General features: G+C 43.1%; 1 protein-coding gene across 1 annotated transcript in view; it reads right to left on the bottom strand.

Annotated features, from left to right (window-relative positions):
- LOC115148646 (exocyst complex component 3) overlaps positions 1–20,009 on the bottom strand; it is a 32,870-nt gene extending 12,861 nt beyond the window's left edge. The window contains exons 1-11 of the mRNA XM_029690722.1: positions 19,908–20,009; positions 9,723–10,222; positions 8,743–8,963; positions 5,408–6,131; positions 4,852–4,966; positions 4,584–4,694; positions 4,284–4,384; positions 4,062–4,172; positions 3,595–3,730; positions 3,283–3,405; positions 1,369–1,524 (exon numbers count right to left, since the gene is read on the bottom strand). Of these exons, the coding sequence (XP_029546582.1) occupies positions 1,369–1,524; positions 3,283–3,405; positions 3,595–3,730; positions 4,062–4,172; positions 4,284–4,384; positions 4,584–4,694; positions 4,852–4,966; positions 5,408–6,131; positions 8,743–8,963; positions 9,723–10,195 (2,271 nt within the window). The 5' untranslated portion in view covers positions 10,196–10,222; positions 19,908–20,009. The remainder of the gene's footprint in view (positions 1–1,368; positions 1,525–3,282; positions 3,406–3,594; positions 3,731–4,061; positions 4,173–4,283; positions 4,385–4,583; positions 4,695–4,851; positions 4,967–5,407; positions 6,132–8,742; positions 8,964–9,722; positions 10,223–19,907) is intronic.
- Positions 20,010–26,943: the final 6,934 nt, after the last annotated feature.

Raw genomic sequence — 26,943 nt, 5'->3', positions numbered from 1 at the left:
GTATTCTGATGAAGAACAAGCAAGGTAAGAACATTTTTCTTATAGGAAATGTGATTTTGGTGGAGGCTGACCTGGGTGGGTATCTAAATACCTAGCCCTGTAATGCCGGGCTATGTACTTAGATTATTGCAAAATGTGCTTCATCCGAAAAGCTATTTTAAAATCGGACATATCGAGTGCATAGAGGAGTAATGTATCTATAATTCTTAAAATAATTGTTATGCTTTTTGTGAACGTTTATCGTGAGTAATTTAGCAAACTGTTAGTAAATTCAACGGAAGTTTGCGGGGGTTATGCTTTTTCTGAACGTCACATGCTAATGCAAAAAGCTGTTTTTTGATATAAATATGAACTTGATTGAACAGACATGCATGTATTGTATAACACAATGTCCTAGGTGTGTCATCTGATGAAGATCATCAAAGGTTAGTGCTGCATTTAGCTGTGGTTTGGGTTTATGTGACATGATATGCTAGCTTGAAAAATGGCTGTCTGATTTTTTCTGGCTGGGCACTCTGCTGACATAATCTAATGTTTTGCTTTCGTTGTAAAGCCTTTTTGAAATCGGACAGTGGGGTTAGATTAACGAGATTCTTGTCTTTAAATAGCTGTAAAATAGTCATATGTTTGAGAAATTGAAGTAATAGTATTTCTAACGATTCAAAAATCGCGCCACTGGAATTTCAGTAGCTGTTACGTAGGTGGGACGAAATCGTCCCACATACCCGAGAGAGGTTAAAGATTGCTGTACACCAGTGGAACCCATCCAACGTGAAGGAGCTGGAGCAGTTTTGCCTTGAAGAATGGGCAAAAATCCCAGTGGCTAGATGTGCCAAGCTTATAGAGACATACCCCAAGAGACAAAGTAGTAGGCATGTTGTGTAAATCAAATGATACAAACCCCCCAAAAATCTATTTTAAATCCAGGTTGTAAGGCAACAAAATAGGAAAAATGCCAAGGGGGGTAAATACTTTCGCAAGCCACTGTATAGTGTATGTTATACCAAGTGACTGACTGAATGGGAACATAAAGTTATGAAAATAACTATTGTTCGCTGAAGGAGGGAACGAAGTATAACATATTATCGCCCTGCGCCGTCAAGGGATTTGGGCTCGATGAAGAGAGGCACTGAATTGAGGAAATGAATGTGACCCCTGATATTATAGCCAGAAAGGCAGGGCTTCCAAGTGTGGGCTTGGCATCCATTGGCATGCACGTTGGGTAGGATTTCAGTTTTCAGGTGAATAGGATTGGTCGTTGACTCCCCATAGTATGGTGTACCTTGTTCCCTCCCTTTGGGAACAGTAGTTATATTAATAACTGTACATTTGTGGTCATTATGACCATAAATCAGAGGGATGACTGACCATGTCTTTGAAGAGTCCTTTGAGCTGTTTGGCCTCGTCCTGAAGTCGGAACGCCATCCTCTTTCTCATCTTCGATGATGTGCAGATGACCCGTCCTCGCATGATCGCACGCACATACTCCACCAGGATCCGCCTGTGTACCTCCCCCACCAGTATCTGTCAATCAAATAATCAACCAGTCAATCGTTCAGTCGTCAATTGCAATATAAGTGTTGATAAACAAAAAAATTGGGATAGAAAGGGCAAACATTTATTATTTTATGTATAGTGAGGAAAAAAGTATTTGATCCCCTGCTGATTTTGTACGTTTGCCCACTGACAAAGAAATGATCAGTCTATAATTTTAATGGTAGGTTTATTTGAACAGTGAGAAACAGAATAACAACAACAAAAAATCCAGAAAAAATAATGTCAAAAATGTTATAAATTGATTTGCATGTTAATGAGGGAAAAAAGTATTTGACCCCCTCTCAATCAGAAAGATTTCTGGCTCCCAGGTGTCTTTTATACAGATAACGAGCTGAGATTAGGAGCACACTCTTAAAGGGAGTGCTCCTATTCTCAGTTTGTTACCTGTATAAAAGACACCTGTCCACAGAAGCAATCAATCAATCAGATTCCGAACTCTCCACCATGGCCAAGACCAAAGAGCTCTCCAAGGATGTCAGGGACAAGATTGTAGACCTACACAAGGCTGGAATGGGCTACAAGACCAACGCCAAACAGCTTGGTGAGAAGGTGACAACAGTTGGTGCAATTATTCGCAAATGGAAGAAACACAAAAGAACTGTCAATATCCCTCGGCCTGGGGCTCCATGCAAGATCTCACCTCGTGGAGTTGCAATGATCATGAGAACGGTGAGGAATCAGCCCAGAACTACACGGGAGGATCTTGTCAATGATCTCAAGGCAGCTGGGACCATAGTCACCAAGAAAACAATTGGTAACACACTACGCCGTGAAGGACTGAAATCCTGCAGCACACGCAAGGTCCCCCTGCTCAAGAAAGCACATACACCTGCCCGTCTGAAGTTTGCCAATGAACATCTGAAGGATTCAGGGGACAACTGGGTGAAAGTGTTGTGGTCAGATGAGACCAAAATGGAGCTCTTTGGCATCAACTCAACTCGCTGTGTTTGGAGGAGGAGGAATGCTGCCTATGACCCCAAGAACACCATCCCCACCGTCAAACATGGAGGTGGAAACATTATGCTTTGGGGGTGTTTTTCTGCTAAGGGGACAGAACAACTTCACCGCATCAAAGGGATGATGGACAGGGCCATGTACCATCAAATCTTGGGTGAGAACCTCCTTCCCTCAGCCAGAGCATTGAAAATAGGTCGTGGATGGGTATTCCAGCATGACAATGACCCAAAACACACAGCCAAGGCAACAAAGGAGTGGCTCAAGAAGAAGCACATTAAGGTCCTGGAGTGGCGTAGCCAATCTCCAGACCTTAATCCCATAGAAAATCTGTGTAGGGAGCTGACGGTTCGAGTTGCCTAACGTCAGCCTCGAAACCTTAATGACTTGGAGAAGATCTGCAAAGAGGAGTGGGACAAATCCCTCATGAGATGTGTGCAAACTTGGTGGCCAACTACAAGAAACGTCTGACCTCTGTGATTGCCAACAAGGGTTTTGCCACCAAGTACTAAATCATGTTTTGCAGAGGGGTCAAATACTTATTTCCCTCATTAAAATGCAAATCAATTTATAACATTTTTGACATGCTTTTTTTTTTCCTTTGTTATTCTGTCTCTCACTGTTCAAATAAACTACCATTAAAATTATAGACTGATCATTTCTTTGTCAGTGGGCAAACGTACAAAATCAGCAGGGGATCAAATACTTTTTTCCATCACTGTATTTCGCGCAACATGTTATCGTGTCAGGTATGTGGTCATTGGTGGATACCTGATAAGGTGGGCAGTCCATTCTTCTGAACTTCTTAAAGTGTTGCTTGATGCTTGCTTCGATGGCTTCAAATGCCTCAGTGTTGTTTAGCCACTTTCTCTTCACCAGCTTGTCACAGAACGGCTAGAATAAAAATACACAGCTTTCATTCACATGAAGTTGACGAACAGCTTCTCCTATATCAAAATGTTTGTGCTAACGTTAGAGCATGTTTGTTTGTATTTGATCAGTCATGAATAAGTGTGGAATTGGTGAGTTGTGTATTGAGGAAGTTTTACCGCCCTAACAAAAGAAAAAAGCACATTGCCTCACCCTGATGTGCTCAAATAGTTTTTCCGTCAGAACCCTCACTGATTGGTTAATGATCCTATCGAGGGAGGAGTTAGCTCTCTGTGTGGACTCCTCACTGCCCTGTGGGTCACACTGCCTGCAGCGCTGTACAAAGGACCTACACAAAAATTGGAATGCAAACCCTGTTGGTCTCGGAATGATCGTATTTCTGACATGGAAAAACCACTTGAACCATTTACAACCTTAATCATGTGTATAACCTAGTTTGATCATGTTGTTAACTTTAGCAAGATAGTTAACTTATTATTTGCAACGTTAGCAAGCTTATCTATCGGGCTGGATTATCTAGCTAACTCATTGGTCTATGCACTTGAACGCTCTCTTGTCGCATTTACGACTTCACCAACTTGAAAATATACGTTTTCGATGAGCATTTGAATGGAGCATCAGTCAACACAATTGCCACAAGAGATGTACTGGGTATCTACCTTAGAGGAGGACAACAGTTGACCAGAGCGATGGTCCTGGAGATGTATCCATCACCCCGGTCCCCAAACTCAGCCTGGGTCTCATGGAACATCTCCACTTTTCTCTGGAAACTGGACACACAGTAAGATTATGAAATGAAATCCATATATATCGATTTACATACAGGTTATTGATTGAATATACTCATTGTCCATGTCTCTATAAGTACACATTCTCCTCACCTGTACAGGAAGTCAGACAGCCCATTAAGACTGCAGCGTGCCACCCTGGCCCCCAGAAACGAGCTTACAGCTGTGGATCTGTCTAGGTCCACCGTCAGTCTCTGTTACAGCCACACACATACACACTAATAAGGGTAGGAACTTCAAAATCCAACCAGCCAAAATAGGTCATTCCTGAATATTCATAACAGATTTACAAATGTCTTAGAGTTTTTTGCCACAATGTCACCAGACTGCCATGGTAATAGTGACCTACATATATACTGTACAGTAGTGTCTCTGAGTGACAGTGTGACAGACCTGGATGATGGAGCGGGCCAGATTGGATTGGTACTCCTCTATGTGCAGCATTTGGGCCCACCGCCTCTCCTCCTCGTCCAGAACCTGAGTGAGCTCTGTGGTCACCTTCTCCTGAGATAAACAACAGAACCCACACAACCATGAAGTGCATTGTCAATCCAAGCATGGGCAGTACCACTAACATTAGATTAGTGCCAGAAACATTACCTCTGTCAGTGGACAAGTTTTCACCTGACAGTGTTCAGTATTAAAGGAAGTGTGATTTTACCCTGACAGTGTTCAGGCAGTCCTGTTCCAGTCGGTCCACTGTATCTTGGTGCAGTAGGGGTTCTAGTGGGGAGTAGTTAATAGGGGTTTTCATGCCAACGGTACCCAGGACATCCCTTAAAAAGACCAGAGGAAAAGGGAGGAAGTGCTACTGTCTGTCACTATTCATTCAAGTCTCACAGTTTGAATACCTGTAAAGATATATATGTTCATATACACGTACATGGACTTACTAACTCTCATAAAATAAAAAGGTTTCTTTGTTTGTTCCCATAGGAGAACCCTTTTTAGTTCCAAGTAGAACCCTTTGTTTGTGAAAAAGGTTATACAAAGAACCTTTTAGTGGTGAAACGGTTTCATGTAGAACCTTGAGTTAGTAAAAAGGGTTCCACTTGGAACCAAAAACAGTTGTTTTCAGAGGGTTTTCCTATGTGGACAATTGAATAACCTTTTATGGTTCTAGGTAGTACCTTGTTTTCTAAAAGTGTATACGTCTAACCTGTTGTACATGTCATAGATTTTCTTAATGTTGTTATGTTATGAGTTCTGATATTGACCTGTTGTAGATGTTATAGAACCAGTCCAGCAGGGAGTAGACATCAGTGATCTGCAGCTGGGAGCTGGTGATGATGTTCAGGCGTCGGGCCACTGCCCGGTGGTAGCTCTGCACGTACACCTGGAAGGCCTGGAACTCCTCCGGGTAGACCGACACAACGTTCCTCCGCACCGCGTCCAGGTCGTCCACCATGCGGCCCCTCAGCCGCTCCAGGTACGAGGCTAGCTGCCCTGCCGGAGTTTTCACTTGCTGGGGCAGGCTCCAGTCAGACGCCTCCCCTACTGCCTGCCGCCATTTCAGCTTGAGCTGACGGGGCCGCTGGCTAGGATGGGGCTGGGGGCCCTCCCTCAGGGGCTGGGTCTCCTCTTTCTGTGCCTGGGCGGTGTCGGCCTGCTCCTCCTGCTGGATGACCAGCACCACCAGCCCCAGGTTGGGCCCGGCCGTTGGCTGTCGGAGTGACTCCCTCACCACGTCCCACATCTCCTTCTGCAGGGCCTCGTACAGCAACTCCACATCCTTGGCCTTGCGACAGCTGGCATCTCTTGACACATTGGGGCTGGAGGGGTCGTCGAAGGACCCGAAAGGGGTCACTCCGGGAGGCGTGAATGAGGGTGTGGGGGGGTGGGGCAGGAGGGCCATCAGCTCGCACTCACGCTCCAGCTCCTGGATGTGTGTGTCTGCCAGGAGGAGGTCCCTCTGGTTGACCAGCTGTAGGATCTCCAGTACTGAGGGAAGGAGAGAGAGAGAGGAATCAATGTCATACTGTTTAGTCTATTGGTTTGCACAGAGTATTAATGTATGGGTAGGAGGCTACATCCTGTGTGAAATATCAACATTGACATATTGAAGGGTGCTGATATGTGTGATATTGAGCATATCAATGATCCAAGCCCAGCAAATGTACGTTATCCTGGAGTGTTGGTAGACACAATGTAAGTAACCTAATTCATGTCCCTCTAACTTCCCTGAATGCCTGATCATACCGCTATTGTATGCAGTAATCATGTGCCTATGAACCAGATTTATACTGTTAGCACTAAGGCAGTGTGCCCTAGTAAGAAGTCCACTGTGTGCAGCTCACCCTACACTAACCTAAATAACATGAGCATATCTACTTCTTCTAAGCTTCCCAGTAAAGCAATGAAAACAAGTAAGCATCCCAAAAGAAAAGTGCTCAAATAAGACCACGTTAACATATGTAGCTTAAGAAACAAGGTTCGTGAAATCAATAATTTGCTAGTAACAGATGACATTCATATTCTGACTATCTCTGAAACTCACTTAGATAATACCTTTGATGATACAGTGGTAGCAATACAAGGTTATAACATTTACAGACAAGACAGAAATGTCAATGGTGGAGGTGTTGCTGTTAATATTCAGAACCACATTCCTGTGAAGCTTAGAGAGGATCTCATGTTAAATACTCTTGAAGTAATATGGCTACAGGTTAATCTGCCTCACCTAAAGCCCATTCTGGTGGGAAGCTGCTATAGACCATCAAGCACTAACAGTCAGTATCTGGATAGCACGTGTGAACTGCTTGATAATGTATGTGATATCAAAAGAGAGGTATATTTTCTGGGTGATTTAAATATTGACTGGCTTTCATCAAGCTGCCCACTCATGAAAAATCTTCAAAATTGTAATCAGTCCCTGCAACCTGGTTCAGGTTATCAGTCAGTCTACCAGGGTAGTTACAAACAGCACAGGAATGAAATCATCAACATGTATCGATCACATCTTTACTAATGCTGCAGAAATTAGCTTGAAAGCAGTATCTAGATCCATCGGATGCAGTGATCACAATATAGTAGCCATATCTAGGAAAACCAAAGTTCCAAAGACTGGGCCTAATATAGTGTATAAGAGGTCATACAATATGTTTTGTAGTTATCCCTATGTTGTTGATGTAAAGAATATTTGGTGGTCCGTGGTGTGTAATGAGGAGAAAACAGACGCTGCACTTGACACATATATGAAATAGCTTATTCCAGTTACTAATAAGCATGCGCCTATTAAGAAAACTACTGTAAAAATTGATATATCCCAGTGGATTGAGGAGGAATTGTATGGTTAAGAGGGATGAGGCAAAATAAATGGTAAATAAGTCTGGCTGCACAACCGATTGGCAGAAATATTGCAAATTGAGAAATCATGTGACCTAAACTGAATAAAAAGAAGAAGAAACTACACTATGAAACAAAGACAACATAAAGAGTGATAGTAAAAAGCATTGGAGCACCTTAAATTACATTTTGGCTAAAAAGGCAAACTCAGCTCCATCATTCATTGAATCAGATGGCTCATTCATCACAAAACCGACTGACAATGCCAACTACTTGAATTATTTTTTATTGGCAAGATTAGCAAACTTAGGCATGACATGCCAGCAACAAATGCTGACACTACACATCCAAATATAGCTGACCAAATTATGAAAAACAAGCATTATAATTTGGAGTTCCGTAAAGTGAGTGTGAAAGAGGTGAAAAAATGATTGTTGTCTATCAACAAAGACAAGCCTCCGGGGTCTGGCAACTTGGATGGAAAATGACTGAGGATAATAGCGGACGAAATTGCCACTCCTATTTGCCATATGGAACAGCAGGGACTGTGAAGCAACAACATAGGCACAGACACATGCATACACACACATGATAACATACGCACTATACATACACGTACACATGGATTTTGTATTGTAGATATGTCATGGAGTAGGGGCCTGAGGGCACACAGTGTGTTATGAAATCTGTGAATGTATTGTAATGTTTTTAAAATTGTATAACTGCCTTAATTTTGCTGTACCCCAGGAAGAGTAATGGGGATCCATAAAAAATACAATACAAATCTCTTGACCTGGCATTTTGGATTGTTGTGAACACACAATGTACTACACTGTCCTTTGATTGTCCCTTGTCTGTTTTGGTCCCTATTGAGCTCTGCGAACAGTAGCTCTGGATGAAGTTCTATCTAAAGGGATCTGCAGTGGGAGGAAGTCAGTCATTTCCGGCTTTCATAGTCTGGTGCTGATTGAACCCGATGACTCGGGGGTCCGGGGACCCCACACAGCTCATCAGAAACCAGCATGGGATTGGAGGAGGAAATACTGCAGGACCTGACCAGGAAGTTCCTGACTCGTAAAGTAAACACTGAAACTTACAAACACTGACTGTGGGAGGTCTAAGGTGCTTATGCCACAGACAGAAGTAACCTGCACTGACCCTTCCATGATTCAGATGTTTCGATTAGGTGAGCTGTGATTGGTTGGCCCTGCAGGAAACATACCATATCTCCCCTCCTGATTGGTTTGTTTTGAAGCGCCTTGTATACCTGAGAGAGGTTCCCTGGGTTTGACCACTAGTGGCTCCTCCTCCAGCTCCTCCTCAGCCTCCTGGGAGTTGTGGTCCGACAGGGACTCCCTCTTCAGCTTGCCAAGGCTGACCATCCTGAGGAAGGAGGGCTGGCGGCAGGACTCAGCCTCGCTGTCGGCGCTCAGGTCACCACAAGGCAGACTCTCTCTGCGTTGCGTCTGCTTCCTCCGCCCTGCAAATCTACAAGCAGAAGAGAATCATTAGGAGAGGGTCGGAACTATATTATGCCACAGTATGACTTTGAAAGGCAAGGAATGGCTATGTGTGGATTTCCAGAGTGTGAAATATTGTGTGGAAATAACGGTACCATCTAAAATATAAATGGAATGGGATACATAATTGTTACCAAATACTGTAGAGTTCAATGTTAACGTGTGACCACCATATCTAGACTAGGCTTCATATGCTATAAATAAGCAGATATTTAAATGCTTGAGAGGTGATTGTGGCTTTCCCTGACTGGAGCACTCAAAGTGAAAACTGTTTGTAAATAGTGCTTAGGTACACAACATAGTATTAGCAAACAAAGCAGTTCTGTTCATGAACATAGTAACTCATGGAACATTTTTATATTACATAACCAAATAGGAAATGATTATGCTATATGCTGTGAGCATTTCCGTCATTTTGTTACAGCTTGATAGGGGGTCTCAGTCCTACCCGGTAACAGGAAAATCAGTTTGGATAGACAAGCAAATCAGTAATTAATGGAACACAACAAAAGCCCTTTGGTTGAGATATTACGAATGAAAATAGTTACTGAGTCATATTATATATAGACATTACATGTATGTTAATCTGTGGCTCTGAGCCCGTATTTATAAAGCATCTCAGAGTGAGAATGCTGATCTAGGATCAGGTCCTCCCTGTCCATGCAATCTTCATTGTGATCTAAAAGGCATAACTGATCCTAGATCAGCAACCCTCCCTCCCCGTTACCTGAGCAGGGTCATGATCTCCGCTGAGCTCCTGCGGAGGCCCTTCCTCTTCTCTTTCTCAGGCTGGGGTGAGTGGGGGTCTGTGGGGCATCGCTGGGACGGGAATGTCCCCCACCCGCTGCACCCCGACATACGCAGCCCCTTCCCCAGCTTCCCCAGGGTCTTCAGGGGCGAAGAGCCGCACAGCCGCTCAAGGGTTCCCCTCAGTGGCCTCCCCCCTCCTACTTTAGGGGCCTCAGGGCCGTGCCTCTCCGCGTTCACCTCATTCTCCTCCTCTTCCCCGTCACATGAGGACCTGCGCTGGAAGATTTTTCCCCCACATACCCCCAAATTGGGGGGCTCACCCTCGTTCCTCTCCTCCTCAAGGTCCACCTCCTCGAAGGGGTTCAGGTTCAAGTTTAACCTGGGCAGGATGAGCTCACCATTCCCATGGTTACTCTTGATCCTCCCCGGGAGGTTCTTAAGGATGGGCATTAAAATGTTGTGCTCAAGAATCAAATACTGCAAAGACACAAGGCAAGTTAGTTAAAAGAGAGAATGAGATCACAGATCATTTGAACAAGCTAGTTAGGCTACCAATACCAAGAGCTCAGTAGGAGTGTGCTGGAAAAGGTTGAACAGATAATGAAAGCTAAAACCAGAATGAATGGTAGAGTAATGTTGTACTCGAGGATCTACAGAATATTCTAATAGCATAGGAACTGTTGAAATAATATTATTCATTATGGACTTATGGACTCAGAGCTAAAATACCAACACAGATGATTAGCCAACAGCTCTTTCAAGTTACGACAGTACAACATGCTATAGTAATGTACAGGTAACTGCCAGAATAAAGGAAACACCAACATACAGTGTCTTAATAGGTAATTGGACCACCACGAGTCAGAATAGCTTCAATGTACATTGTCTGGAACTCTATTGGAGTGATGCGACACCAATCTTCCACAAGAAATGTTATAATTTAGTGTTTTGTTAATGTTGGTGGAAAGCGCTGTCTCAGGCATCGCTCTAGAATCTCCCACAAGCATTCAGTTGGGTTGAGATCTGGTGATAAGATGGCCATGGCTTAGGGTTTCCATTGTTTTTATGCTCAACAAACCATTCAGTGACCACTGATATCGTATGGGGGCATAGCCATGGTAGCCAAAATATTATCCAAAATAAGGGCCTGCCCAGCATTTTTATACTTGACCCGAAGCATGATGGGATGTTAATTGCTTAATTCAATATACTTTGTTTCCCTAATTTCTCAAGTGTTTCCATTATTTTGGCAGTTACCTATAGATAATCCATATAGTGCATAATGAATTTCACCTGTACAGTACATTTACAACCACCTGTTTATCCCATGTACATTATGTAGGACCTAATGCTCTAAGATCTTCAATTGTTTTAGGTTCCTGTACATTAGATCTTGTTACGTTACAGCTTTATTCTCATCAATCTACAAACAATATCCCATAATGAAAAAGCAAAAACAGGTTTTTAGAAATGTTTGCGAATGTACTAAAAATAAAAAACAGAAATATCACATTTACCTAAGTATTCAGACCTTTTTACTCAGTACTTTGATGAAGAACCTTTGTTAGCAATTACAGCCTTGAGTCTTGGGTATGACGCTACAAGCTTGGCACACCTGTATTTGGGGAGTTTCTCCCATTCTTCTCTGCAGATCCTCTCAAGCTCTGTCAGGTTAGATGGGGAGCGTCGCCGCACAGCTAGTTATAGGTCTCTCCAGAGATGTTCGATCAGGTTCAAGTCCGGGCTCTGGCTGAGCCACTCAATGACATTCAGAGACTTGTCCTGAAGCCACTCCTGCATTGTCTTGGCTGTTTGCTTAGTGTCGTTGGCCTGTTCAAAGGTGAATCTTCGCCCCAGTCTGAGGTCCTGATCGCTCTAGAGCAGGTTTTCATCAAGGATCTCTCTGTACTTTGCTCCGTTCATCTTTCCCTCGATCCTGACTAATCTCCCAGTCCCTGCCTCTGAAAAACATCCCCACAGCATGATCTTGCCACCACCATGCTTCACCATAGGGATGGTGCCAGGTTTCTTCCAGATTTGACGCTTTGCATTGAGGCCAAAGAGTTCAATATTGGTTTCATCAGGCCAGAGAATCTTGTTTCTCATGGTCTGAGAGTCCTTTAGGTGACTTTTGGCCAACTCCAAGCAACTGTCAAGTGCCTTTTACTGAGAAGTGGCTTCCATCTGGCCACTCTACCATAATGGCCTGATTGGACGAGTGCTGCAGAGATGGTTGTCCTTCTGGAAGGTTCTCCCATCTCCACAGAGGAACTTTGGAGCTCTGTCAGTGTCACCTCTCTGACCAAGTCCCTTCTCCCCCGATTGCTCACTTTGGCCGGGCAGCCAGCTCTAAGAAGAGTCTTGGAGGTTCCAAACTTCTTCCATTTCAGATTGATGGAGGCCACTGTGGTCTTGTGGACCTTCAACATTGCACACATTCTTTGGTACCCTTCCCTAGATTTGTGCCTCGACACAATCTTGTCTCGGAGCTCTACGGACAATTCCTTTGACCTCAAGGCTCGGTTTTTGCTCTGACATGCACTGTCAACTATGGGACTTAATATAGGCAAGTGTGCGCCTTTCCAAATCATGTCCAATCAATATAATTTACCAAAGGTGGACTCCAATCAAGTTGTAGAGACATCTCAAGGATGATCGATGGAAACATGACGCACCTGTGCTCAATTTAGTGTCTCATAACTTCTGTAAATAAGGTATTTTTATACATTTGCAAAAATTTCTAAAAAACTGTTTTTGCTTTAGCATTATTGATTATTGTGTGTAGATTGATGAGTTAAAAAAAGTATTTTATCAATTTTAGACTGTATTTAGACTGAAAATGGATGGGGTCTGAATACTTTCCGAATGCACGGTATAATTCTCATAATCAGTGTTTACTGTTTAAACTCACCTGCCCTCCACCAACATTTATTTTATTTACATTTTTTGGGGTGTAGATCAGCTTTAAATTGCAGAAATATTTAGGCTTCTATCAATGTAATTGTCTCCATAATTTCCAATCCCCCATATCTTTTCTTTGTAAATATATACAGTACCAGTCATAAGTTTAGACACACCGACTCATTCAAGGGTTTTTCTTTATTTTTACTATTTTCTACATTGTAGAATAATAGTGAAGACATCAAAACTATGAAATAACACATATGGAATCATGTAGTAATCCAAAAAGTCTTAAACAAATAAAAATATATTTCACGGTAAGGTACTACACCTGTTCACGGTAAGGTACTACACCTGTTGTATTCGGCGCATTTGGCAAATAAACTTTGATTTGATTTGATTTTAGTACACTACTCGTGTAAAGCAGGGCATTCAACCCTATAGGGCCACAAGTGCCCATGTTGGCCCATGCTGGATCTCAGCTAAGCATTAGATCAGATAAACAATAATGTCACCAACTATCATTTTAGGATATGTCCTTGAGAGATATTTAATGGACTTTATGACTGTAAAATCCAGCATCCCAGAAGTTGAACAGGTACCAGGCCAACACCAGTCTTAACGTCAACAGTGAAGAGGCGACTCCGGGATGCTGGCCTTCTAGGCAGAGTCACAAAGAAAAAGCCATATCTCAGACTGGCCAATAAAAATAAAAGATTAAGATGGAAAAAAGAACACATACACTGGACAGAAGAACTCTGTCTAGAAGGCCAGCATCCCGGAGTCGCCTCTTCACTGTTGACGTTGAGACTGGTGTTTTGCGGATACTATTTAATGAAGCTGCCAGTTGAGGACTTGTGAGGCGTTTCTTTCTCAAACTAGACACTTTAATGTACTTGTCCTCTTGCTCAGTTGTGCACCGGGGCCTCACACTCATCTTTCTATTCTGGTTAGGGCCAGTTTGTGCTGTTCTGTGAAGGGAGTAGTACACAGCATTGTACGAGATCTCCAGTTTCTTGGCAATTTCTCACATGGAATAGCATTCATTTCCCAGAATAAGAATAAACTGATGAGTTTCAGAAGAAAGGTCTTTGTTTCTGGCCATTTTGAGCCTGTAATCGAACCCACAAATGCTGATGCTCCAGATACTCAACTAGTCTAAAGAAGGCCAGTTTTATTGCTTCTTTAATCAGAACAACAGTTTTCAGCTGTGCTAACATAATTGCAAAAGGGTTTTCTAATGATAAATTAGCCTTTTAAAATTATAAACTTGGATTAGCTAACACAACGTGTCATTGGAACACAGGAGTGGTGGTTGCTGATAATGGGCCTTTGTACGCCTATGTAGATATTCCATTCAAAATCAGCCATTTCCAGCTACAATAGTCATTTACAACATGAACAATGTCTACACTATATTTCTGATCAATTTGGTGTTTTAATGGACTAAAACATTGCTTTCCTTTCAAAAACAAGGACATTTCTAAGTTACCCCAAACCTTTGAACGGTAGTGTATATACACACTGGCAAGAAAAAGTTTGTGAACCCTTTGGAATTACCTTGATTTCTGCATAAATTGGTCATAACATTTCATCTGATCTTCATCTAAGTCACAACAATAGACAAACACAGTCTGCTTAAACTAATAACACACAAACAATTATAATTGTTCATGTCTTTATTGAACACACAGTGTAAACATTCACAGTGCATGTTTTCTGTAGTTGCGGATCAGACCTGCACAACGGTCAGGAGGAATTTTGAACTATTCCTCTTTACAAAACTGTTTCAGTTCTGCAATATTCTTGGGATGTCTGGTGTGAACCCCTCTCTTGAGGTCATGCCACATCATCTCAATTGGGTTGAGGTCAGGACTCTGACTGGGACACTCCAGAAGGCGTATTTTCTTCTGTTGAAGCCATTCTGTTGAAGATTTACTTCTGTGTTTTGGGCCGTTGTCATGTTGCATGTTGCATCACCCAACTTCTGCTTCAATTGGCAGACAAATATACTTACAATCTCCTGCAAAATGTCTTGATAAACTTGGGAATTTATGATAGCAAGCTGTCTATGCCCTGAGGCAGCAAAGCAGCTCCAAGCCATGATGCTCCCTTCACCATATTTTACAGTTGGGTTGAGGTTTTGATGTTGGTGTGCTGTGCCTTTTTTCTCCACACATAGTGTTTTGTGTTCTTTCCAAACAACTCAACTTTAGTTTATTAATCTGTCCACAGAATATTTGACCATCTGGAACATCCAGATGCTCTTTCGTGAACTTCAGACGTGCAGCAATGTTTTTTTTGGACAGCAGTGGCTTCTTCCGTGGGGTCCTCCCATGAATACCATTCTCGTTTAGTGTTTTGCGTATCGTAGACTCGTCAACAGAGATGTTAGCATGTTCCAGAGATTTCTGTAAGTCTTTAGCTGACACTAAGAGTCTCCTTAACCTCATTGAGAATCCTGTGCTGTGCTCTTGCAGTCATCTTTGTAGGACAGCAGCTCCTAGGGAGAGGAGCAACAGTGCTGAACTTTCTCCATTTATAGACAATTTGTCTTACCGTGGACTGATGTACATATACGCTTTTATAGATACTTTTGTAACCCTTTCCAGCTTTATGCAAGTCAACAACTCAAATTTTGTAAGTGGTTTTTATAGGGCAGGGCAGCTCTAACCAACATCTCCAATCTCGTCTCAATGATTGTACTCCAGGTTAGCTGACTCCTGACTCCAATTAGCTTTTGGAGAAGTCATTAGCCTTGGGGTTAACATACTTTTTCTAACCTACACTGTGAATGTTGAAATTATGTATTCAATATAGACAAGAAAAATACAATAATTTGTGTGTTATTAGTTAAAGCAGACTTAGAGGAAAATCAGATCAAATTTTATGACCAATTTATACAGAAATACAGACAATTCTAAAGGGTTCACAAACTTTTTCTTGCCACTGTAGGGTTAAAGGAAAATATATAAAATTATATATATTTAAACTAATATATACTGCTCCAAAAAATAAAGGGAACACTTAAACAACACAATGTAACTCCAAGTCAATCACACTTCTGTGAAATCAAACTGTCCACTTAGGAAGCAACACTGATTGACAATAAAATTCACATGCTGTTGTGCAAATGTAATAGACAACAGGTGGAAATTATAGGCAATAAGCAAGACACCCCCAATAAAGGAGTGGTTCTGCAGGTGGAGACCACAGACCACTTCTCAGTTCCTATGCTTCCTGGCTGATGTTTTGGTCACTTTTGAATGCTGGCGGTGCTTTCACTCTAGTGAAAGCATGAGACGGAGTCTACAACCCACACAAGTGGCTCAGGTAGTGCAGCTCATCCAGGATGGCACATCAATGCGAGCTGTGGCAAGAAGGTTTGCTGTGTCTGTCAGCGTAGTGTCCAGAGCATGGAGGCGCTACCAGGAGACAGGCCAGTACATCAGGAGACGTGGAGGAGGCCGTAGGAGGGCAACAACCCAGCAGCAGGACCGCTACCTCCGCCTTTGTGCAAGGAGGAGCACTGCCAGAGCCCTGCAAAAAGACCTTCAGCAGGCCACAAATGTGCATGTGTCTGCTCAAACGGTCAGAAACAGACTCCATGAGGGTGGTATGAGGGCCCGACGTCCACAGGTGGGGGTTGTGCTTACAGCCCAACACCGTGCAGGATGTTTGGCATTTGCCAGAGAACACCAAGATTGGCAAATTCGCCACTGGCGCCCTGTGCTCTTCACAGATGAAATCAGGTTTACACTGAGCACATGTGACAGACGTAACAGAGTCTGGAGACGCCGTGGAGAACGTTCTGCTGCCTGCAACATCCTCCAGCATGACCGGTTTGGCGGTGGGTCAGTCATGGTGTGGGGTGGCATTTCTTTGGGGGGCCGCACAGCCCTCCATGTGCTCGCCAGAGGTAGCCTGACTGCCATTAGGTACCGAGATGTGATCCTCAGACCCCTTGTGAGACCATATGCTGGTGCGGTTGGCCTTGGGTTCCTCCTAATGCAAGACAATGCTAGACCTCATATGGCTGGAGTGTGTCAGCAGTTCCTGCAAGAGGAAGGCATCGATGCTATGGACTGGCCCGCCCGTTCCCCAGACCTGAATCCAATTGAGCACATCTGGGACATCATGTCTCACTCCATCCACCAACGCCACGTTGCACCACAGACTGTCCAGGAGTTGGCGGATGCTTTAGTCCAGGTCTGGGAGGAGATCCCTCAGGAGACCATCCGCCACCTCATCAGGAGCATGCCCAGGCGTTGTAGGAGGTCATACAGGCACGTGGAGGCCACACACACTACTGAGCCTCATTTTGACTTGTTTTAAGGACATTACATCAAAGTTGGATCAGCCTGTTGTGTGGTTTTCCACTTTAATTTTGAGTGTGACTCCAAATCCAGACCTCCATGGGTTGATAAATTGGATTTCCATTGATTCTTTTTGTGTGATTTTGTTGTCAGCACATTCAACTATGTAAAGAAAAAAGTCTTTAATAAGATTATTTCTTTCATTCAGACCTAGGATGTGTTGTTTGTGTTCCCTTTATTTTTTTGAGCAGTGTATATATATATATATATATATATATATTCATTTAAATATGTATAATTTTATATATTTTCCTATATTAATTTCCCCTAACCCTGCTACCCTTCCCCTAATTGGAGTACACTAATGGACAACAACACTTAGGCTTCTACTTCCAGCTTATATATACTATATACATTTTATGGACACAGTATGTTTTTCATTAGGTATCTTTTTTTTCTTTTTTCCCCCTCCCCTCAACCCCTCCCATCTATTTCAGAACACCATCCAGTTTTGATTTCTATTATTAGTTTTGATTTCCATATATTTTTCAACAATGATGTGATGTTTCACAAAAGTTCTGAACCTTTCTATTCTCATAGTTTCTACAGATTGTAAAGGAAAGATTTTTGCTAAGAGTATTATTATATTATTGATCGATTGACAATGACTTTTCAAATCCTCCAGCAGTGCTATTTAGAGAGTTAGCTCCAGGTAAACGTTGCAATTCTTCAGCCATTCCTGAACCTGCGACCAAAAACAAGCTAAATACTGAATGGACAGTACCAAAACAAATGATCTAATGATTCCGTCTCTTCGCAGCAAAATCTGTAGAGCTGGGTTGGTTGTATCCCCCATATATATATATTTGAGTTGTTTTTGGTATCTTTTAGTTGTCACTGTATTAGACTAAGCATAGGTGATTAGATGATGTTGAAATGTTGAAGTTGAAATGGAGCTGGAAGAGCAGAGGCAGCTCCTCTTTACTTTGCGACTTGCGGTAACTCTGCGGTTCGAAATTAATAGTTGTTTAGTAGTCCGAAAATGTCTGAAACATTACCTTGCTTGACCATGCTGTAGGTCATGTAACTGTTTGTTACATGCAATATGTTTTTTGGACTTCACCGGACAGATGTTGCTCTCCGGTTTCGTAATGAAACAAATGTGTGGTTGAATATATTCTGCCACTGTGTCTTCTTATTGTCTCTGCCTTAGGCCTATATATCACAGTGTCAAGGCATATGAACTAACAGGTTATAGAATAAACAATGCGATTATCACAACACATAGGTTGTAATATGGATTTTTGCTCATATTTTAGAGATTATTGGGATTGATCCCATTTGAATTAGTTAAAACTACAGTTTGTGAACATTAAGAGAAAATGCTGTGAACTATTTCAGCTTTTTTTTAACAATAACTGACTTTGGATTGAACTATTTTCACATATTTATTTGGCGGATTCCAAAATGGTATTTTCCATTTTATTTTACAATGCTCAGCTCAAATCTTAACAGTGATTGTTTCCTTAAATATTCATGTGTTTCAGAGGAACACTGTGAATCCATGTGTTAAACCACTCATTAACATCTCAGTTCAGAATCCCAAAAATATGGACAGTGTATGAATGTTGGATTGTGTTGAGGCCAATGTTCAGCTGGTGCAGACACATTGAACAGCAACACTGGGAGCAGGAGGAGAGATTCTAAACTAACACTGGACATTCTGCTCACTAGCAGTTTAGAAAATAACAGGAAATAAAAGTAGTGTCTGTCTGTAGCTAGCTACATTATTTTATTTTACTAAAACACTTAACTATTTTAACAACTTGGTATAACTTCCAACTATGTCTATGATTTAATCACTTACAATTCCTCCTTAAGTTCAGAGTGAAAGAATTGATTGGGTCAACTGGTTTTAGTGCCTGGTTGCCTGGGACACTAGCTTGCTGACACTGCATGTAATTACATTTAGTACTGCAGCCTACTATATAACCATGTTTAACCATACACTACTGTATAATGCACAGGTATAGGTAATGTGCACTTATTATAAAGTGGGACACAGAGGTTTTGTCCAAAAATAACATATAATAATGAAAATATACACTGTGTACAAAACATTATGAACACCTAATCTTTCCATGACAGAGACTGACCAGGTGAATCCAGGTGAAAGCTATGGTCCCTTACTGATGTCACTTGTTAAATCCGCTTCAATCAGAGTAGAATAAAGGTTAAAGAAGGATGGTTAAGCCTTGAGACACAATATTGAAGTGCCTTTGAACGGGGTATGGCAGTAGGTGCCAGGCACACCGGTTTGTGTCAAGAACTGCAACAATGCTGGGTTTTGCACACTCAACAATTTCCTGTGTGTATCAAGAATGGTCCACCTCCTAAAGGACATCCAGCCAACTTGACACAACTGTGGGAAGCATTGGAGTCAACACGGGCCAGCATCCCTGTGGAACGCTTTCAACACCTTGTAGAGTCCATGCCCCCAACAAACTGAGGTTGTTCTGAGGTTGCAACTCAATATTAGGAAGGTATTCTTAATATTTTGTACACTCAATGTATAAACGCCGTTTAGCAGATGCTTTTATCCAAAGCTTGCATACATTTTACGTAACATAGTAAGTAAAATATAAAGTAGTTCTTAAAGTCTTGGGAGATGGAAACATGAAAGGTATATGGAAATAATTGAATTATCAGCCCAGTCTAGAAATATGTCATATTGATTAAAAAACATGTTTTTTTAGTTTTTTTCAGAGAAAATCAGAACATGCGCACAGACCATCACACTATGGTACAACAAAGCTAACCTGAACATATGATGATTGTATAGGCGTTTAGAGGATTTGAGAAAGGACGGCAAGAGGTTCAGAAATCAGAAGTACAACATACGTCCCGCTTTTTCATAATATGAGAAATGTCTGGATTCCTCTTACCTTGTGTAGTTAATGCACAGTGTCTCAGTGGGATGTCATCCCGATGTGTGTTGTATGTATGTGTGGCAGAGTGTGTGTGTGTGAGAGATTGTGTGTGTATCTCCTCTGTGGCTCAGCAGAGCACTGTGCTCACCCGGCTTCCTGACTCTGGCTGTATTGTAGCTGTAGATGATGCGTTTTCCTGAGGAAATTTCCCCCCAGCACACACACACACACACAAATACACTCACATGCATGTTCTGGGAGACTGCAAATTATACTAATTACATGACCACTGGCAGCACATTCTTCTGCAATGGCTCCTTATTTTTTAATTCAGCACGTTTCTTTGTGTGTGCGTGTGTGCGTGCGTGCGTGCGTGCGTGTGTGTGTGTTTCCTCTGTGAAGCTTTTCAGCAATCGTTTGTAATATAGACCTTGAAGAGAGCATGTGAACAGATTAAGGGCTGGCGTGTTTGATATCTTACATGACAAATCAAAAGTATTTTGAGGCCCACAGTATGTCATGAATCATACATCTAGAACTAACATTTAGTTAATATTCAAAGATGCTAGGTACATTTTATAAGACGGTTGCTTTGCTTAGAAACCTTCACAGTGGAAAGAAGTTAACTTTAGTGCGTACTTACAATTTAGCATGACAACACTATTAGGTTGATTCCATGCCAACTTGAACAGAAGGAGTAAGCTTCAAACTCTTGCACCTCCAGTGATCAATTTTGTCCTCCTGTGCCCACTAGTGGTAGAATTGTGGATCATCTGGATCATTTCCTATAACCAACACAAGGGGGGTGTCTTGAGGAAGGTGATGTCTGTTAGTTGAGGACGTTGATACACTACATGAACAAAAGTATGTGGACACCAGCTCGTCGAAGATCTCATTTCAAAATCATGGGCATTAATATGGAGTTGGTCTATGGAGCCAGATACCTGCCAAAAGGTTGAGCGTACAACAGTGAAGTTTCAGTCCGCTAGGTGTACCTCTACAGCATGGGCATATCTCTGGGTAACGTGGACATCCCTACGCATGCACCTTATCAAAATATGACTAATTCAATATTGCACATCCCATTCTCTGGGCTCTGTCAGTAGTACATACCAGGAATAATGAAACATTGAATAATAATAGATGTTTGGTGAATCTATGAATTATGTATGACCACTGGAGTCTTTGCAACTCAAATTATTTTGGGGAGAATATTTTGAAATGTATTTCATCACTCAAAATCTTGCCAAAGCATATCCTGTAGGGGGGGACAGTGGTGTAAAGTACAATGACTTGAAAGTACTACTTAGTAGTTTTGCAAGGTATCTGTAGTTTACTTTATTTACTATTTATATTTTTGGTGAACTTTTACTTTTACTTCACTACATTCCAAAAGAAAAGTATGTACTTTTTACTTCATACATTTTCCCTGACAATGAAAAGTACTCGTTACATTTTGAATGTTTAGCAGGACAGGAAAATTGTCTCATTCACACACTTATCAAGAGAACATACCTGGTCATCCCTACTGCCTAACCCCTAATGCTACGTTTGTAAATGATGTCTGAGTGTTGGAGCATGCCCCTTGCTAGCTGTAAATAAAAAACATGAAAATGGTGCAATATGGTTTGCTTTATATAAGGATTTGTTTTATTATTTATACTTTTACTTTTGATACATAAGTATATTTGAGCAATTACATTTACTTTTGATACTTAAGTATAGTTTAAACCAAATACTTTTAGACTTTTACTCAAGTGGTATTTTACTGGGTGACTTTCACTTTTACTTCAGTCATTTTCTATTAAGGTATCTTTACTTTTACTCAAGTATGACAATTGGGTACTTTTTCCACCACTGAGGAGGGGTTAATATGAATTTATAATAATTTGACATGATTTGCATAGATCGGGTCATGAACATATGGACTTTGAAATGAACACGGGAGAGGCCTCCCGAGTGGCGCAGTGGTCTAAGGCACTGCATTTCAGTGTCACGCCCTGACCTGAGAGAGAGGGTTTGTTTCTCTATGTGGTTTAGGTCAGGGTGTGAGGTGGGCATTCTGTGTTATTTTCTATGTTTTGGCCGGGTATGGTTTCCAATCAGAGGCAGGTGTCTATCGTTGTCTCTGATTGGAAGCCATACTTAGGCAGCCTTTTTCCACCTGTGTTTATGGGATCTTGATTTTGTACTGCTCGTATTTAGCCTGCAAGACGTGACGGTCGTTTGTATTTGTTTATTATTTTGTTTAAGTGTTCTGAGTTAAAATAAAGATGAACACTCACCACGCTGCACCTTGGTCTAATCCTTGGACGATCGTTACATTCAGTGCTAGAGATGTCACTGCAGACCTGGTTAGATTCCAGGCTGTATCACAACCGGCCGTGATTGGGAGTCCCATAGGTCAGCGCACAATTGGCTCAGTGTCGTCTGGGTTAGGGTTTGGCCAGGGTAGGCCGTCATTGTAAATAAGAATTTGTTCTTAACTGACTTGCCTAGTTAAATGTAGGCTAATTCTGGCATAAGCTTATTCCCACACTTTACAATAACTCGGTTGCAGGGGTCTTAGGTAGTCTCCGCATAGGCTATTCCCTCCATCATGACACTGCTGCCCAGTTGAAGAGCTTGTGATCGCCATGCAGCACCATGCGTCTTCAGAAAAGCACCCCTCAGCCTCAGAAGATGTCCTTCTGGAGGCATGCAGTCATATACCCTAATGTAGGCCTATTTGCCTACTAGCCAAATAAAGTGCAGAGCATGCGTGCATCTTGTCATTTCAACATATTTGAACATTTAATTAATCATTCATTCAGTATGTCATCCATTCAGTTGTTTGTCTGAGTTCAAATTAAATCTTATTGGTCACACACACATTTTTATTTTTCTTAACTAGGCAAGTCAGTCAATAACAAATTCTTATTTACAATGACAGCCTAGGAACAGTGGGTTAACTGCCTTGTTCAGGGGGCAGAACAACAGATTTTTACCTTGTCAGCTGAGGGATTTGAACTAGCAACCTTTCAGTTACTGGCCCAATGCTCTAAGCACTAGGCTACCTGCCGCCCAGTTGTTACATTTACATTTTACATTTACGTCATTTAGCAGACGCTCTTATCCAGAGCGACTTACAAATTGGTGCATTCACCTTATGATATCCAGTGTTATTGCAGGTGTAGCGAAATGTTTGTGTTTCTAGCTCCAACAGTGCAGAATAGAACAGTCTTATCCATGAGTTTATTGAAATTCATGTGTATTCAAAATTATCTAAAATGTAATAATTCAACGTTTCATTTAGGCCTATCCAAAAAGAAATAGGCCTTCAACTTGTAGGCATTGCAATCATTTTGGCTACTGGTGTCTTGCGGAATAATTTTAGAACTCTATTTGTGTTTTATGACTGTTTCTATTATACGGCTCCAGTTAAAAAGAGACCCTAGCTCACAGGCCTCTAAATATAGTCTCTAAATAAATGTTAAACAAAATAGTTGAAGAAGCACGTGTAGTGGCTGATAAGGGAAACAGTACTGGCAATAAGAATAGGCTTTAGATATTCTTGACCATTTGGGACCCCTTGGCTATTCACTCAGGACAGGTTATAGCCAACACTTAATCAATATTTAGTTTTGTCTCATTTATTGAAATTAATTTAGCTTCTGTGTGATGGGATTGTGCAACACAAATGACTATAACAAGCCTACATACAGAGTGGAATTCGCAAACACAACAGTCAAAAATGCCTAATATAAGGCCTACAGTCCATGCTCCCAAATACTGGAAAAAGTGTGATTCATTAGGTTACGTTAGGTATAATGACTCCATGGATTCATGCCTCCAGAAGGGCATCTTCTGATCCTGAGGGGTGCTTTTCCAAAGGCGCATGGTGCTGCATGGAGATCACAAGCTCTTCAACTGGGCAGCAGTGTCGCGATGGAGGGAATAGCCTATACAGAGACTACCCAAGACCACTGCAACATAATTATTATTAATTATTAAAGTGTGGGAATAAGCTTATGCCAGACTTAGCCTACGTTTAACCTCTCCCTACATTAAGTCCATATGTTCATGACTCGATTCATAGAAATCATGTCAAATTATGTTTCCTACAGAATACGTTTTGACAAGATTTTGAGTGATGAAATACATTTCAAAATATTCTATAAAAGCTATTTTGAGTGTCAAAGACTCCAGTGGTCATACATAATTCATAGATTTACCAAACATTATTCTATGTTTCTGTAAGGGCTGTCGTGAGAGAGAGACCAAGGTGCAGCGGAGTTAGTGTTCATCATAAAAGGTTTTAATAATCAACGAACAACAACGAGCTTCAGCTGTGCCTGATTGGGAGCCACACACGGCCCAAAACAAAGAAATACAAAAACATAGAGAAAGGAACATAGAACGCCCACCTAATGTAACACCCTGGCCTAACCAAAATAAAGAACAAAAAACCCCTCTCTATGGCCAGGGCATTACAGTACCCCCCCCCCCTCCCCCCAAGGTGCGGACTCCGGCCACAAAACCTGACACTGAAGGGGAGGGTCCGGGTGGGCCTTCTTACGGCGGCAGCTCAGGTGCGGGATGTGGCCTCTGCTCCACTCTTGGCGTCGCCCTCTTAGGTGGCGCACCTGGCCGCGCCGAAGTTCTGGTGGGCGACCCTGACTTCGCCCGGTTGGCGGGCGACCCTGGTTGCGCCCGGCTGGTGGGTGTACCTGGCTGCGCCCGGCTGGCGGGCGTTCCTGGCGGCTCCGGCGGCACTGACCCAGGATTCACCAGGCTGAGGAGACATGTAAGAAGCCTGGCCCTAGGCGTAGGCACAGGACTCACCGGGCTGTCGGGCGGCTCTGACTGCTCCGGACAGGTGGGCGGCTCTGGCGGCTCCGGACACGCGGGCGGCTCTGGCTGCTCCGGACAGGGGGCCGGCTCTGGTGGCTCCGGACAGGCGGGCGGCTCTGGCGGCTCCGGACACGCGGGCGGCTCTGGCGGCTCCGGACTGGCGGGCGGCTCTGGCGGCTATGGACTGGCGGGCGGCTCTGGCGGCTCCGGACTGGCGGGCGGCTCTGGCGGCTCCGGACTGGCGGGTGGCTCTGGCAGCGGCTCTGGCGGCTCCAGACTGGCGGGCGGCTCTGGCGGCTCCGGACTGGCGAGACCCACTGGAGGCCTAGTCCTAGGAGGCGGCACAGGACGGACCAGGATGGGGAGACCCACTGGAGGCCTAGTCCTGGGAGGTGGCACAGGACGGACCAGGATGGGGAGAACCACTGGAGACCTGGTCCGTGGAGCAGGCACAGGACTGACCAGGATGGGGAGACCCACTGGAGGCCTGGTCCAAGGAGGAGGCACAGGATAAACCGGGCTGTGGGGGAGCACTGGAGTTCTGGTACGGACGCTCTTTACCCACACTCCAGCCTGAATGCCCACTTTGGCCCGGCACGGGCGGAGAGCAGGCATTGGGCGAACTGGACCCTCCCAGCACTCTGGAGACAGAGTGCGCAACGCCGGCGCAGGATAACCTGGACCGAGGAGGCGCACTGGAGACCAGACGCGCTGAGCTGGCACCATCCGCCCTGGCTCGATGCCTGCACTCGCATGGCACTTGCGGGGGGCTGGTATGTAGCGCACCGGGCTTTGAACGCGCACTGGGGACACCGTGCGCTCCACAGCATAACACGGTGTCTTACCAGTACCACGCTGCTTCCGGTAAGCACGGGGAGTTGGCTCAGGTCTACCGCCTGACTCCGCCAATCTCCCCGTGTGCCCCCCCCAAAACATTTTGGGGGGCTGCCTCCCGTGTCTGCTGCGCTCCCTTTCCTCATACCAGCGCCTCTCAGCTCTCGCTGCCTCGATCTCCCACTGCGGGTGACGATAATCCCCAGCTTGAGCCCATGGTCCACCTTCGTCCAGTAATTCCTCCCGTCTCCAGGAATCCTGAACGATCCTCTCCATTTTCTCCAAAGTCCATGAGTCCACATTCCTTTCCTTCTCCTGGTGCCTCTCCTTCCTCCGCTGCTTGGTCCGTTTTTGGTGGGTAATTCTGTAAGGGCTGTCATGAGAGAGAGACCAAGGTGCAGCGGAGTTAGTGTTCATCATAAAAGGTTTTAATGATCAACGAACACTATACAAAAGAAACCAGAAAACGACTAGCAACAGTTCTGTTAGGAACACACTAAACAGAAAACAATTACCCACAAAACCCAAAGGAAAAACATGCTCCTTATGTGTGACTCCCAATCAGCAACAACGAGCTTCAGCTGTGCCTGATTGGGAGCCACACACGGCCCAAAACAAATAAATACAAAACATAGAGAAAGGAACATAGAACGCTCACCCAATGTAACACCCTGGCCTAACCAAAATAAAGAACAAAAAACCCCTCTCTATGGCCAGGGCGTTACAGTTTCATTATTCCTGGTATATACTACTGGTTATGATTGCAGACAGAGCCCAGAGAATGGATGGTGCAATATTGAATTAGTCATATTTTGATTAAGTGCATGCATGGGGATGTCCACGTCACTCAGAGATATGGACATGCTGTAGAGATACACCTAACAGACTGAAACTTCACTGTTGTAGTTATAATACAGCTAGTGCTATCTAGACCTGTGCTGGTAAACAAATCCATTGCATTAGCTACCTAAATGTGAAGTAAACTCAACTGAGGAGTAATAGAGAATGGAGACTTTTAACTTGAATACGTGCAGGATACCTCTTTCCGGTTTGCCTGACTTCCGTTTTTTTTATACTGTGTTATGCTTGTTGAGTAGCATTCCTCACAGACCGTTTTGCGTACGTTCTTTTTTGTTGGTGAGATTAAACTGATAAAACTCTGAAAGGTGTTAAGGTACGTCAGAATCGCAACACGAGATTTGCTCAAGCCTAAAATGTTAGTCCATAATCGTAACATGGTGATTATCTGTTCAAAGATAACATTTTGTGTTTACCTTTCATGTTTCACACATGGCTTTTCTTACGATCCTGACAATAAGTCCGTTCAACCTTTTGGCGGCTATCTGTCTCTATAGAAATTCCCCCCTAAAAGATTGCATGCCTG

Source organism: Salmo trutta, chromosome 15, assembly GCF_901001165.1.
Source record: "Salmo trutta chromosome 15, fSalTru1.1, whole genome shotgun sequence".
Classification (NCBI taxonomy): Eukaryota; Metazoa; Chordata; class Actinopteri; order Salmoniformes; family Salmonidae; genus Salmo; species Salmo trutta.
The sequence above is the reverse complement of the archived record's forward strand: the minus strand, read 5'-3'. Positions and strand labels throughout refer to the sequence as shown.